The sequence below is a fragment of the Ipomoea triloba genome, chromosome 3 (assembly GCF_003576645.1).
Source record: "Ipomoea triloba cultivar NCNSP0323 chromosome 3, ASM357664v1".
NCBI classification, from domain to species: domain Eukaryota; kingdom Viridiplantae; phylum Streptophyta; class Magnoliopsida; order Solanales; family Convolvulaceae; genus Ipomoea; species Ipomoea triloba.
The window spans coordinates 29,198,841-29,212,855 of NC_044918.1; the positions used below are offsets into that span (position 1 = coordinate 29,198,841).

At 39.3% G+C, this 14,015-nt stretch overlaps 1 protein-coding gene across 5 annotated transcripts; it reads left to right on the forward strand.

Moving 5' to 3' along the window:
* The first annotated feature begins 5,010 nt into the window (after positions 1 to 5,010).
* On the forward strand, positions 5,011 to 12,843 carry LOC116013475 (1-acyl-sn-glycerol-3-phosphate acyltransferase BAT2, chloroplastic). 5 transcript variants are annotated; one of them, XR_004097254.1, is made up of 10 exons: positions 6,174 to 6,533; positions 6,608 to 6,647; positions 8,625 to 8,762; positions 8,847 to 8,890; positions 10,068 to 10,143; positions 10,747 to 10,932; positions 11,015 to 11,421; positions 11,593 to 11,694; positions 12,094 to 12,388; positions 12,506 to 12,843. XR_004097254.1 is itself a non-coding variant. In XM_031253256.1 (9 exons), the coding sequence occupies exons 3-9, from the start codon at positions 8,684 to 8,686 to the stop codon at positions 12,307 to 12,309; spliced, it is 1,110 nt and encodes a 369-aa protein (XP_031109116.1). In that variant the 5' UTR covers positions 6,174 to 6,533; positions 6,608 to 6,647; positions 8,625 to 8,683; the 3' UTR covers positions 12,310 to 12,839. The 5 variants fall into 5 exon arrangements, 1 of the variants encoding a protein (XP_031109116.1); XR_004097256.1 differs by lacking the exons at positions 6,174 to 6,533; positions 6,608 to 6,647 and adding an exon at positions 5,011 to 5,025; XR_004097257.1 differs by lacking the exon at positions 10,068 to 10,143 and having other exon boundaries at positions 8,625 to 8,781.
* The last annotated feature ends 1,172 nt before the right edge of the window (positions 12,844 to 14,015 follow it).

Below are 14,015 nucleotides of genomic sequence, written 5' to 3' on the forward strand. Positions count from 1 at the left end.
TGGCCCCATGCTTACTGACATGGTCAATCGCGCCTTGGAAAGCGGAACAGTGCCTAAACCTCTCCTCCAAGCGTTTGTGACTCTTATTCCGAAAAAGGATGTCCCTGAGTCGGCGGCCGATTTTAGACCAATTACCCTCTTAAAAGTCGCTTTTAAAGTCATATCCAAAGTCCTGGTCAACCGGCTTCGCCCCGTCATGTGCAATATTATCGGGCCCCACCAGAATAGCTTCCTTCTAGGTCGTTCCACCATGGACAACGTGATTCTTACTCAAGAAGTCATACACGTCATGAATAAAAAGAGGGGTAAGAAAGGGTGTATCATTGTCAAGGTTGATCTTCAAAAGGCTTATGACAGCGTATCTTGGTCTTTCTTAGAGAATACCGTGGAGGTCTTTGGATTTCCGAGACCTATGATCTATCTCTTCGTCTTCTCCCTTCGGGAAAGCGATATCTCCGTTCTTTGGAACGGGGGTCGGTCACAGACATTCACCCCAGGTCGTGGACTCCGTCAAGGCGACCCTTTTGCCCCTTATCTCTTTAATCTGGTCATGGAGAGGCTTTCCTACTCAATCCAATCTATGGTTAATGGGAAAGCTTGGAAGCCGATTTATATTTCTAGAGGTGGTGTGGGGATCTCCCACCTCTTCTTTGCAGATGACCTCTTACTGTTTGGCGAAGCCTCGGAGAAACAGGCCAGAGTCATGCTGGATTGTCTCAACATCTTCAGTTCAGCCTCTAGTTTAAAGGTAAATCTCTCTAAATCTCTCATTTTTTGTTCTCCTAATCTGAATGCAGGGGCTAAAGTGAGGATCGGAGACACCATGGGTATTCCGGTCTCCCAACAGCTTTGGTCCTACCTAGGCATCCCAATGCTCCACAAAAGGGTCTCTAAAAGCACCTTTGCCATGGTTATTAATAAAATGAGAAAGAAACTGGCCTCTTGGAAAGCTAACTCACTAAGTATGGCGGGTAGAAGAATCTTGGTCCTGTCCTCCCTCGCTACAGTCCCAACTTACACCATGCAATCCATGGCCTTGCCGGTGAATACTTGTAATGAGATTGATAGGATCTGCAGGAACTTCTTGTGGGGTCACGATGATAACAATAGAAAGATTCACACCGTTAACTGGTCTGATATTTGTAAACCCCGGGAAGTGGGAGGCCTGGGCCTCAGAAAGGCGCGGGATTTCAATCAAGCTTTCCTAACTAAGATGGCTTGGCAGATCTTCACCAACCAAGACAAGCTCTGGGTTAGGGCCCTTCGCGATAAATACGTCAAAGATACCGACTTCCTCCAACTTCCGGCTGGGGCCAACGAGTCTTGGGGATGGCGGAGTATTATGAGAGGTAAGAAAATCTTGGTGGACGGTCTTAAATGGAGTATTGGAAATGGTGACTCTATTAAGTTCTGGGGGGGATTGGTGGACCGGCGGGGGTCCTCTAAGTTCTTCCACCAACGTCAACCTCCAGTCGGACTCGGACCTAATCAAAGTTAGTGAATTTATCAATCATAGACGGTGCTGGAACATACCTAAGCTGGAGAGCTTGCTACCACCGAATATTGTTGATGAAATTCGTGTTGTCTTTATTCCTATCACTCACGACCAAAAAGATAAATGCATTTGGCCTCATTCTGATTCAGGTAAGGTTTTGGTAGCCTCTGCTTTTTCTTTTATTGCAGGCCACAAGGGAGCAGAAGATACGCATGCTTGGATATGGCGCCTCAACTGCATGGACAAGGTGAAAATCTTCCTTTGGAATATCACGGTTAATGGGCGCCGTGGCATTTCCGACTCAGCGACATGCCCACGATGTGACTCATACGAAGAATCAACGGACCACCTCTTCAGGCGTTGCTAGACCTCGGCGAGCTGCTGGACATTGGCAGGTCCCCCACCCGATTTTGTGATTAGCAACTATCTCCCCATTAATCGTTGGATGAAGCAGGCGTGCGCGAACAACCAACCTTGCGGGCTCGGGATCAGTTGGAACCTCATCTTTCCCTACATCTTTTGGAATATCTGGAAAGCCAGGAATGATGCCTCTTTCAACAGCATCAATACTCCGACAAATGTCATTATGAAAAAAGCAGGATTGGAAGCGAGAGAGGCACAACGGCTACTTCTTAAACGTAACGGACCGTTGCCAGCGACGTAGGTGTGGGTTTCTTGGGCGCCACCGCCACCAGGCTTCGTCAAGCTTAATACAGATGGAGCCAGGAAAGAGACATCAGGCCTGGCCAGCGCTGGGGGACTCATTCGTGATCACTGAGGAGTTTGGATTGTAGGTTTTGCGACCAATATCGGCACCACTAACAGCTTTATCGCAGAACTCTGGGGTCTTAGGGAGGGTCTTTGTATAGCAAAAAACAGAGGCTACTCCAATATCATTGCCGAAACAGATTCCCAAGCGTTGGTGCAAATCCTGGACAAAGAGGAGGAAGTTTCATCCGACACTAACACTCTGGTTTCTGACTGCAAGATCCTCATGAACTCCTTCCAGAATTTCAAAGCTACTCATGTGCTTCGTGAAGGAAACCGGTGTGCTGATTTCCTTGCTAACCTTGGGCAAAATGTCGATGGAGGAACTTCGCTACTGCATGAGCCTCCGAATGGTCTTCAGGTTCTGCTCCTCAGGGATGCTCGCAGCATTGCTACTTGCAGGCTTAGATGATCTTTTTTCCTTTTTTAGGGACCTTACGGTCCCTTGTTCCCACAAAACAAAAAAAAAAAAATATATATATATATATATATATATATATATATATATATATATATGTGTGTGTGTGTGTGTGTGTGTGTGTGTTATTTTGTATAATATATAATATATATAATATAATATATGTTATTTAGTATATAATATATGATATAATATTGTATATATACTGTTCCAAACCGGAACCGGAACCTTATGGGTTTCGGTTCTTAACCGGAACCGGAACCGTACGAACGATTTCGGTTTCGGTTCGGTTCCAACAGTGCACGGTTCGGTTCGAATTGTGGTCATCCCTAGTGAGTAGAGAGTCTCGGGTGGTCGGCAGTGGGCCTTCCTACTGTCCGAGTGGTCTCTAAGCTGTTAATCGAGAATCAGTCCAAAAGTCCCCCTCTCTCCTCATTAATGCACTATTTATAAGAGGTAAAAGGCTGAGCTCCGCCGCTTCGGCATGACCAGCACGTGGCGGACATGCAACCGTCTTTCTTTCCACCAATGTGAGATGTAGCATGTGGCGTAGCCGATAGGACATCCATCCGTCAATCAAAGGGATCGAACTGAAAACACCAGAGAGGACCGTGATTACGTATGGCCAGGAGGTCTTGGAGAGCACTCGACCCGCCGACCTCATGGTCGGGTCAGTACCGTCCGAGTATATTTACTATCAAACAACAACAACAATGGGCATTTTGGACTTTATATTACTTATTCCCATGTATACCAAACATTGGAATTGAAATTCTCAATAGTTTTATTCCTGCAAACCAAACACTGGAATTTAAACTCCACTTTATTCCCGCATTATTCTTTTCTCATGGAATTGCAATTCTTTTCCCACCTAATTTCTTCCCGCCAACCAAACACCCCGTTATAGTTGAGGACTAAATTTAGTATTAATAGATGCGAAACTACTAAGCTATCTCAACAGAAAGTAGTGGCTCTCTCATATGGGAGGTCATGAGTTCGAGTCTCAGTGGAGATAATACTGACTCTTTGTGCTCCAAATAGGTTGAGAAAGTATGTTTGAACATATACTACAATCTAGTACTATCAAAATGGGTTAAAACCCGCGGGCCGGCCCGCACCTGCCCCGCAGTGAGACGGGTTAGGGTCATGAAAAAATAGGCCCGCGAAAATGCGGGCCTAACGGGGCGGGTCAAAATTGACCCGCAACCCGCGCGGGCCGCAGGCCGGCCCGCGAGCCAAGTGGGTATTAAATAAATAAATATATAATTACATATAATTATATAAATATATTAAATAATAATTAATTACTCCCAAATTAACAATCCTAACAGTACATTGTCAAAAAAAAAAAACAATCCTAACAGTACTAATACTCTAAATATATAACAGACTCACAGTACTAATATATAATCTAATACATTATATATTATGATTCATACAAACATACACTATATATTATCATTTGTAGTTTAGTACTGTGATATGTTTAGGACTGTTAATTTGGAATTATTTAATATTTATATAATTATATGTAATTATATAGGGGTGAGCAAAAAATCGGTTAACCGCCCGATAACCGATAACCGATAACCAAACCGACCGAAAAAATCGGTTATCGGTCGGTTTCGGTTATCAATTTCAAAAAAATTTCGATTTTTCGATTTTTCGGTTATTATTCGGTTATTGTGGTTCGGTTATCGGTCGGTGACCGATAACCGATTGTATATATATATATATAATATTATACATTTATTTATAGTGAATTAGTTATACTGCCAGAGCCCATTTACACTAGTAGAACTACCAGAGGCCCAAAATTAGATATCAATTTAGTCACAATTAAATCAAAATTCCTAACCCTAAAATCAATTAAATCAAAATTCCTCACACTCTCACGCACTTTGGTCTCTGAATTCTGGACCTTCTCATCTCGGGCTCGGCTTCTCCGCAAGAGTGCGACTGTACGAGACCGCGACGCCGACTTCGCTTCTCGGCTTCTCCACTTCGGCCTCACGCCCTCCAGCTTCCACGGCGAGTTGGCGAACTCCGGTCAGGTTGTAAGCGGTCACTCCCTCGCGGCCTCACTCTCTCACGCCCTCCAGGCTCCGTCGTCTGTCCTCCGAGGCTCCGACGCTAACGCCTTCCAGCCTTAGCTCCTCAGCCTCACGTCCTCAGCGGACGCCGGTTGCCCAGACGGCCGAGTCAACCCACTCAACCAGTCGGCAGTCAGGTAATATATTTAATTATTGTTTTTAATTTTGTTAAATGTTTAATTAAATAGATACATTTTTATACTATTGATAGGTGTGAAGGATTTGAAGAATTTGAAGGCTGAAGCTTGGCAGTAATTCATAATATTCTTAAATTTCATTTTATTACTTTGATTTGTTTAGATTTGTTTAATTGTTTAGACTTGGGCACTTGGCAGTGTGTGCATCATTTGCTTTTGGATTTCATATTTTGGTTTTGTTTANATTGCAATTCTTTTCCCACCTAATTTCTTCCCGCCAACCAAACACCCCGTTATAGTTGAGGACTAAATTTAGTATTAATAGATGCGAAACTACTAAGCTATCTCAACAGAAAGTAGTGGCTCTCTCATATGGGAGGTCATGAGTTCGAGTCTCAGTGGAGATAATACTGACTCTTTGTGCTCCAAATAGGTTGAGAAAGTATGTTTGAACATATACTACAATCTAGTACTATCAAAATGGGTTAAAACCCGCGGGCCGGCCCGCACCTGCCCCGCAGTGAGACGGGTTAGGGTCATGAAAAAATAGGCCCGCGAAAATGCGGGCCTAACGGGGCGGGTCAAAATTGACCCGCAACCCGCGCGGGCCGCAGGCCGGCCCGCGAGCCAAGTGGGTATTAAATAAATAAATATATAATTACATATAATTATATAAATATATTAAATAATAATTAATTACTCCCAAATTAACAATCCTAACAGTACATTGTCAAAAAAAAAAAACAATCCTAACAGTACTAATACTCTAAATATATAACAGACTCACAGTACTAATATATAATCTAATACATTATATATTATGATTCATACAAACATACACTATATATTATCATTTGTAGTTTAGTACTGTGATATGTTTAGGACTGTTAATTTGGAATTATTTAATATTTATATAATTATATGTAATTATATAGGGGTGAGCAAAAAATCGGTTAACCGCCCGATAACCGATAACCGATAACCAAACCGACCGAAAAAATCGGTTATCGGTCGGTTTCGGTTATCAATTTCAAAAAAATTTCGATTTTTCGATTTTTCGGTTATTATTCGGTTATTGTGGTTCGGTTATCGGTCGGTGACCGATAACCGATTGTATATATATATATATAATATTATACATTTATTTATAGTGAATTAGTTATACTGCCAGAGCCCATTTACACTAGTAGAACTACCAGAGGCCCAAAATTAGATATCAATTTAGTCACAATTAAATCAAAATTCCTAACCCTAAAATCAATTAAATCAAAATTCCTCACACTCTCACGCACTTTGGTCTCTGAATTCTGGACCTTCTCATCTCGGGCTCGGCTTCTCCGCAAGAGTGCGACTGTACGAGACCGCGACGCCGACTTCGCTTCTCGGCTTCTCCACTTCGGCCTCACGCCCTCCAGCTTCCACGGCGAGTTGGCGAACTCCGGTCAGGTTGTAAGCGGTCACTCCCTCGCGGCCTCACTCTCTCACGCCCTCCAGGCTCCGTCGTCTGTCCTCCGAGGCTCCGACGCTAACGCCTTCCAGCCTTAGCTCCTCAGCCTCACGTCCTCAGCGGACGCCGGTTGCCCAGACGGCCGAGTCAACCCACTCAACCAGTCGGCAGTCAGGTAATATATTTAATTATTGTTTTTAATTTTGTTAAATGTTTAATTAAATAGATACATTTTTATACTATTGATAGGTGTGAAGGATTTGAAGAATTTGAAGGCTGAAGCTTGGCAGTAATTCATAATATTCTTAAATTTCATTTTATTACTTTGATTTGTTTAGATTTGTTTAATTGTTTAGACTTGGGCACTTGGCAGTGTGTGCATCATTTGCTTTTGGATTTCATATTTTGGTTTTAGTGTGTGCATCATTTGCTTTTGGATTTCATATTTTGGTTTTGTTTAGACTTGGCACGTTGGAAGTGTGTATAGCAGTTTCTGTATCATTTGCTTTTGGATTTCATATTTTGGTTTTGCTTAGAGCACTTTGGCAGTGTTAAGTATTACTCACATGGTTTGAAGTCGGTTTTTTGGTAACCGACCGAAACCTTAACCGACCGAAAACCGACGTTCGGTTATCGGTCGGTTTTAGATCCATCCTCGGTCGGTTTCGGTCGGTTATAAGAGCCAAAAATAGAGGTCGGTTTTTCGGTTTTTCGGTCGGTTATGTAACCGACCGACCGTTTGCTCACCCCTATAATTATATATATATATTTCATGTCATTTTTGTCATCTTTATAAATTTTTACTTAATTTAACATGAAAGTAAAATAAAAAAAAGAAAAAAGAAAAAAAAACCCGCGGGCCGGCCCGCCAACCCGCGTAGGGCGGGTTAGGGTTGTATGAATCCTAGCTCGCGGGCCTAACGGGCCGGCCCGCAAAAACCTGCCAAGAACTAGGCCCGCGGTGGGGCGGGCCTAATGGGGCGGGTCGGCCCGCTTTGACACTACTACTACAATCTAATAGAGCTAGTTGTATTTAAAAAAAAAAGTTATCTCAACAGAAAATTAAATTGAATAAAACTATTGAAGTCAAGAATCTAATTAAACACAAATTGTTGTTTAGGATTAAATCGTGAAAAATTGATAAAATTCGATATTAACTCAAAATAAATTAAAATTAAATTAAATTGATTTAAAAAAAAAAACTCAAAATAAAATAGTGGGCACTAGTCACCGTCTTCATCCAAGAAATTTGCTTTATCTGGAATAGCTCGCTAATTTCGAGGCTTCCAATTTCCAAAGCCATTACAAGGTTTTTTTTTTTTTTTTTTTTTNCACTTGGCAGTGTGTGCATCATTTGCTTTTGGATTTCATATTTTGGTTTTGTTTAGACTTGGCACGTTGGAAGTGTGTATAGCAGTTTCTGTATCATTTGCTTTTGGATTTCATATTTTGGTTTTGCTTAGAGCACTTTGGCAGTGTTAAGTATTACTCACATGGTTTGAAGTCGGTTTTTTGGTAACCGACCGAAACCTTAACCGACCGAAAACCGACGTTCGGTTATCGGTCGGTTTTAGATCCATCCTCGGTCGGTTTCGGTCGGTTATAAGAGCCAAAAATAGAGGTCGGTTTTTCGGTTTTTCGGTCGGTTATGTAACCGACCGACCGTTTGCTCACCCCTATAATTATATATATATATTTCATGTCATTTTTGTCATCTTTATAAATTTTTACTTAATTTAACATGAAAGTAAAATAAAAAAAAGAAAAAAGAAAAAAAAACCCGCGGGCCGGCCCGCCAACCCGCGTAGGGCGGGTTAGGGTTGTATGAATCCTAGCTCGCGGGCCTAACGGGCCGGCCCGCAAAAACCTGCCAAGAACTAGGCCCGCGGTGGGGCGGGCCTAATGGGGCGGGTCGGCCCGCTTTGACACTACTACTACAATCTAATAGAGCTAGTTGTATTTAAAAAAAAAAGTTATCTCAACAGAAAATTAAATTGAATAAAACTATTGAAGTCAAGAATCTAATTAAACACAAATTGTTGTTTAGGATTAAATCGTGAAAAATTGATAAAATTCGATATTAACTCAAAATAAATTAAAATTAAATTAAATTGATTTAAAAAAAAAAACTCAAAATAAAATAGTGGGCACTAGTCACCGTCTTCATCCAAGAAATTTGCTTTATCTGGAATAGCTCGCTAATTTCGAGGCTTCCAATTTCCAAAGCCATTACAAGGTTTTTTTTTTTTTTTTTTTTTGAAAACAGCCATTACAAGGTTGAAGAATGCAATCAACTGAGTAATCTGCGAGTTGAAGAAAAAACGAATGGATATCTCATTCGCAAAATTGCAATCTAAATTCAACAATTTCCAGTTCCGTCCATCCCTTCCACCGCACCACTGCTGTAAATCAATCACCTCTGTATGTGTGTTTGTCTGTGTTTTCAATATCTACATGTGAAGAAGTTCTGATATCCTTCAATTTTCAGGGGAAAAGGATGCAAAACTTCTAGTTTCGCCATTTCTAATTCCGGTAATTCCTCAAACTTCAATTCGATCGATGCATATGTTTCTATTTTTTTTGTTGGTTTGTTTTTGTTTTTCTTTGAATGTCAGTTTATCATGTAATTATACGGATGAATAGCTATGTAAATGTGAAGCACTCAGATTCACTTTTTTGCTGGTAAAAATCTACGTCCATGGGTTTTGTAGAAGAGGAAAATGGAGAAAGAGTTAGGTTGATAACACTTAACGGGATTTTACCCTTTTAATTATAAATCCACGGCTAGGATCAAAGAGGTAGCATTTTATTTGGAGTATATCTAGTTATGCGCAACACCGAACTAAGATTTTGCACTCTAGAAAATAATATTCTACATTGCTATCAGCAGAAGGATTAGGTAGACTAATTGATACCTGTGAGGATGCTAAAGGTGTAGGAGGGTTGAGAATGGCAGCATACGTTGTAGTTGGTAAAAAATTGGAGGATAGAACTTCAACTTCATATGGTTCATAAATTTCTAAGTGTTATCGGGTAGGGGTTCATAGTTTGTGACTATAATTGCTTTTGTATTGGGAGTGGGGTGGGGAGTTATGAAGATGAAATGAAGGTTTTGTACCTGTAAATAAATGATGGTTTTGTACTTAAAAAAATAATTCACTTAATGCATTCCATGTAAGGATTTGGTTAACTCTTTGATACCTAGGATAGAAGATTATATATACTAAAATACATATGCAGATTGAGAGTGGTTACTCTTGGTGTACTGGCAAGAGTATTGCTGAAAAAATTGAAGGGAGATATGGTAAATTATGAGTGCATTTTTGGGAAAGGTTTTGCTATTTTTTAACTATTTTTTTTTGGTCATTTTGGGAGAAGGGGGCAGAGAGTAATAAATTTGAGAATAGAAGTTTTTAAAACAATCTCTATCAGGCATTTGTGAACATATAATTAGTTGCATTTGACAGTTCACTTAAAATTCGCAAACACCAAAGTGTGCAGTTCGACTATGCGCTTCAAGCACCCAATATATTATGATAGTTATAACTAAGAGCTATTTAAAGAGATTGAGTAATTCGCCTTATGCATTATTGCTATTGGATGCTTTTAACATCACTAATACAATTGACGGTGGCAGAATTTCTAAATGTAGCATTTTAGCAAGTGCTGTTAACATGCTTCTGACTATGCCATTGACAATTCGTTTCAGCAATCGAATGTGCATTATGCAAACTATTGTCGTTGCTCTTATTTTAAGCAACCAATCTGGAGAATTTCAAGAACTAGTAAGCTTATTTCTCCATAGTTTTTATTGCCATTATGATTGATCTATCGCATAGATATTGATTATATCTGGAGTTTTGGTAACCTGCTATAGCACACCCAGAACCCTCCCTCCTTCCTGAAATTTCAACCAAAGTAAATAAGTAAATAAAGAGGGGCGAACTGCCAACATAGGAGTGAGAAAAAGGAAACAATATCATTTCCAATTAAAGTGCTTGAACACTAGTAGGTAATAAGAAAACTTCTTGATAATTTGTATTCCTTGAATTTGAGTTTTTTCATTCCGTCTGCTAGGCATGCCAAGTAGGTGAATGAATTTTGCAGATATGATTACTTTTAATATCAAAAATGAATTTTACTATTCTTGATAATTTGTAGGAAATAAACATCTGCAGGACTTTTGCTTCATTATAACCAGGAAGTGACACTTTGCTTTAAAAATGTTTTCTCAAGATAATCTTCTATAGTGTACAAACTAAACTATGCCATAGATTTGACATCATAGTTTCTAAATTGTTCCTTTTCATTATAGTAACCAAATTCGTATGATAGAATACTTTTTACATTATTGTCTTGTTTCTTATCTCTTTTGCTTGTTACTGCAGATAATATAGCATTGAGTACAAGAATACACTCATGTGCATCCTGGCCTTCTTCCTACCCAGAAATGAAGTTTGGTCGAATGCCTGGAGATTATAATATGTTCAAACACAATAGATTGCCAAGGTATATTGCTGTCAGATCTGAACTTGTTGGTACTGGCTCTGCAGGTGCAGCCTATCCACTGCCAGGTGCATTTTTCAAGTGTTTTTACCCTAGTCATTTCTTCCATTTGAGATTATGAGTTTTAGCTTTTCTTCTCTTCTCGTGTAGAGCTGCAGTTTGGCTCAAAAATCCGAGGAATTGGCTTCTATGCAGCTACCGCTTTCTCTGCCTTTTTTTTGTTTGTGCTAATGCTTGCTGCACATCCTTTTGTACTCTGTTTTGATCGCTACCGTCGAAAAATTCATCACCTTGTTGCTATGGTCTGGGCAACTCTGACTGTCTCTCCATTTTATAAGATCGAGGTTAAGGGATTGGAGAATCTGCCTCCTGATGATACTCCTGCTGTGTTTGTATCCAACCATCAGAGCTTTTTGGACATTTACACTCTCCTTACTCTTGGGCGAAGCTTCAAATTCATTAGCAAGACTGCTATTTTCCTCTTTCCTATCATTGGTTGGGCCATGTATCTGATGGGAACTATTCCCTTGAGGCGTATGGACACCAGAAGCCAATTGGTAAGTTGTATTATTTCCTATTAACACTGTAATTGGTGCTACTTTGATAACTTAGCTTGTTAGAGTAACTACAATCTACTGAATATGTCATCATCTTTGTTTATTTTCCAATCATTGTGCTATATTGTTGTGGTTTTTGAATCCTAATTTGTGTTTCTTTTTATGAATAAGGATTGCCTTAAGAGATGCATGGATCTTGTCACGAAGGGAGCATCTGTTTTTTTCTTCCCAGAGGGTACTCGGAGTAAAGATGGAAAGCTAGGGGTTTTCAAGGTAAGACCTATGCTTTAATTCTGTGTGGTGCAAGTGAATAAATTGGAAGATTAGATGAACATTAGGAAAGTGAAATGTTTGAGTAATATTAGCATTCACCTTTGGCTTAGGGATCAATTTTTGTTGTCAAAAGCTGTATTTTATCTGCATTATGGCAGTAGTTGCTCATACTTCAATTAGGAGAACTTGAAGGCCTTAAACCCTGAAAATTTAGCGGCACTGCGCTCCCACTGGTCCATAATTATGAAATTATCATCCACTTGTTATATTGTGTGTTATTAGGTCATTTTATAATTAGAAGAAACTACTGATACAAAACTTGCTGATCTACTATACCACCACCCCATTATAACTTTCATCTTATTATCTTTTTTTTTTTTTTTTTTTTTAAATCTCTAGAAAGGTGCATTCAGTATTGCTGCAAAAACTGGAGTTCCTGTTATTCCTATAACCCTTCTTGGAACTGGAAAAATCATGCCTGCAGGAATGGAGGGCAGATTAAATTGTGGGTCAGTTAAAGTTGTGATTCATCAGCCTATTGAGGGAAATAATCCAGAAGCATTATGTAGTGAGGCAAGGAATGTGATATCAAATCAGCTTAATCTCCAAGGATGAGAGATATGAGCAGTATTCTAGTTTCCACTTTAGGATCAAAAGGTTTAAGGTTTTTCTGTCTTAAAAGTTACTCTCCAAGGTTTGCCAATCCTTTAAAGCAGACAGCTAATTTCTTCATTCCCTACATCTCTTCTTCTTCTTTGCGATTATTTAGTTGTAATACTTTTTTCTTATGTTTTGCTCTTTCGAATGCCAGCCAGTTCTTCCTCAAGTGACAATCCGATGCTTGTGCAGTTCTTTAAAGAATGTTACAACTTCCAAGTGCAATATGCCACAACATAACAACCTTCACTTACTCCTCACAAGGTCTCATCACATTTACAAACTGTCTGAAAATATGTGATTGTCAATTTTTTTTTGTTAAAACTTTTTTGAGAAGTGATAATGAACTACATACTATTAAGCAATATCACTTGGGTTGAAATTTCAAAAGAAACCATGCTTGTGGAGTTAGTTCCCTAGTGTATAATTGATTGATTGTGGATTTGTGGAGGTATAATTTACTCATTTATCAGGTGGCGATTTTGTAATTATTATTGTGATGTTCTAACTGAATGTAACTTGATAGAGGGCAAGAGTTAAAAGTTATACTAATGTAAGGAATTATGAGAGGAGAATGTATTGGTTTCATGATTTGTATAAGTGGGTGGTGATTGGTTAGTTCTTGAATAGTTGGAGCTACCTGTAAAATTGTAAGTATAAATATTAATGTGAAGTGGTAGAAGATAGGTCGCGCATGGAAGACAAGACATATTTAGACTTTGAGCATTTAGCTAGTGTGATGATGGCTTGAGTCGCTCTCTAGTTGGTGAAGAGGGATGTATATGAATTCTTTCTGACCAAATCTAGCTACTTGATCGGACACTTTGGACCAATAGTTATATCATAAACTAGGGTCCCTGGTTCATAATCATCGCGTTTTATGTTAAGTCGTTTTGTTTTTTAAAAACTGTGCCGAATGTGTGATTTTAATTTTTAATTTTTTTTTTAAATACAAAAGCATCAGTTTCGCTCCTTCATGCTATCATCTCAGAGTTTTTTACCATTTTCCCAAGCAAATAGGAAAACAAATTTTAAAAACCCTTAGTTAAAAGCTCATACACTCGCAAGTCGCAATCTTCAACTTCAACAAGAACATTAAAGAATCAACAAGACAAGGCGATAGCATTTCAACAAGATAAAAGCTTCGAGTAAAAAAAACAAACAAAACAAAGTTGATTCTTCATAATAACTTTTAAATAATTTGTGTTACTAACAAATATGTACACGCATTTTACATAAATGTGACTTAGATTGCTTTAACATTGTAAATAACTAGGGTCTTAACACTTTGTTGTGTTTCTTCTTGTAAAAATACAATGATTGTAATGAATGTTGTTACAAATATTTAGCTTGGTGTTTATGTGTGTATATATATATATATATATATATATATAAGGGATGTTATGAACATAACATAGTGTGAGTGCCATGACCACAATATATGTCTATGGTGTGTAGTTTATGAACATAAAGCTTTGGACTTATAAACATATAATCAGTGTTGTAAAAATCTCGCCTAGGCGCCAATTAATCCCCGTCTAGGCGCTAGGCGACGGTCGACCGCCTAGGCCGTTGGCTGGGAACGGCGATCGCCTAGGCCGCCTAAGTTCCGCCTAGGCCGCTTAAACACCGCCTAGGCCTGCTAGGCGCCGACAGGACCTCCT

Bases quoted from the DNA above. Each gene is read 5' to 3' on its own strand.
- LOC116013475 (XM_031253256.1), top strand. From the start codon at position 8,684: ATGGATATCTCATTCGCAAAATTGCAATCTAAATTCAACAATTTCCAG. The intron at 8,763-8,846 runs GTAAATCAATCA...TTCAATTTTCAG, and splicing joins CCTTCCACCGCACCACTGCT to GGGAAAAGGATGCAAAACTT. The intron at 8,891-10,067 runs GTAATTCCTCAA...AATTCGTTTCAG, and splicing joins TTTCGCCATTTCTAATTCCG to CAATCGAATGTGCATTATGC.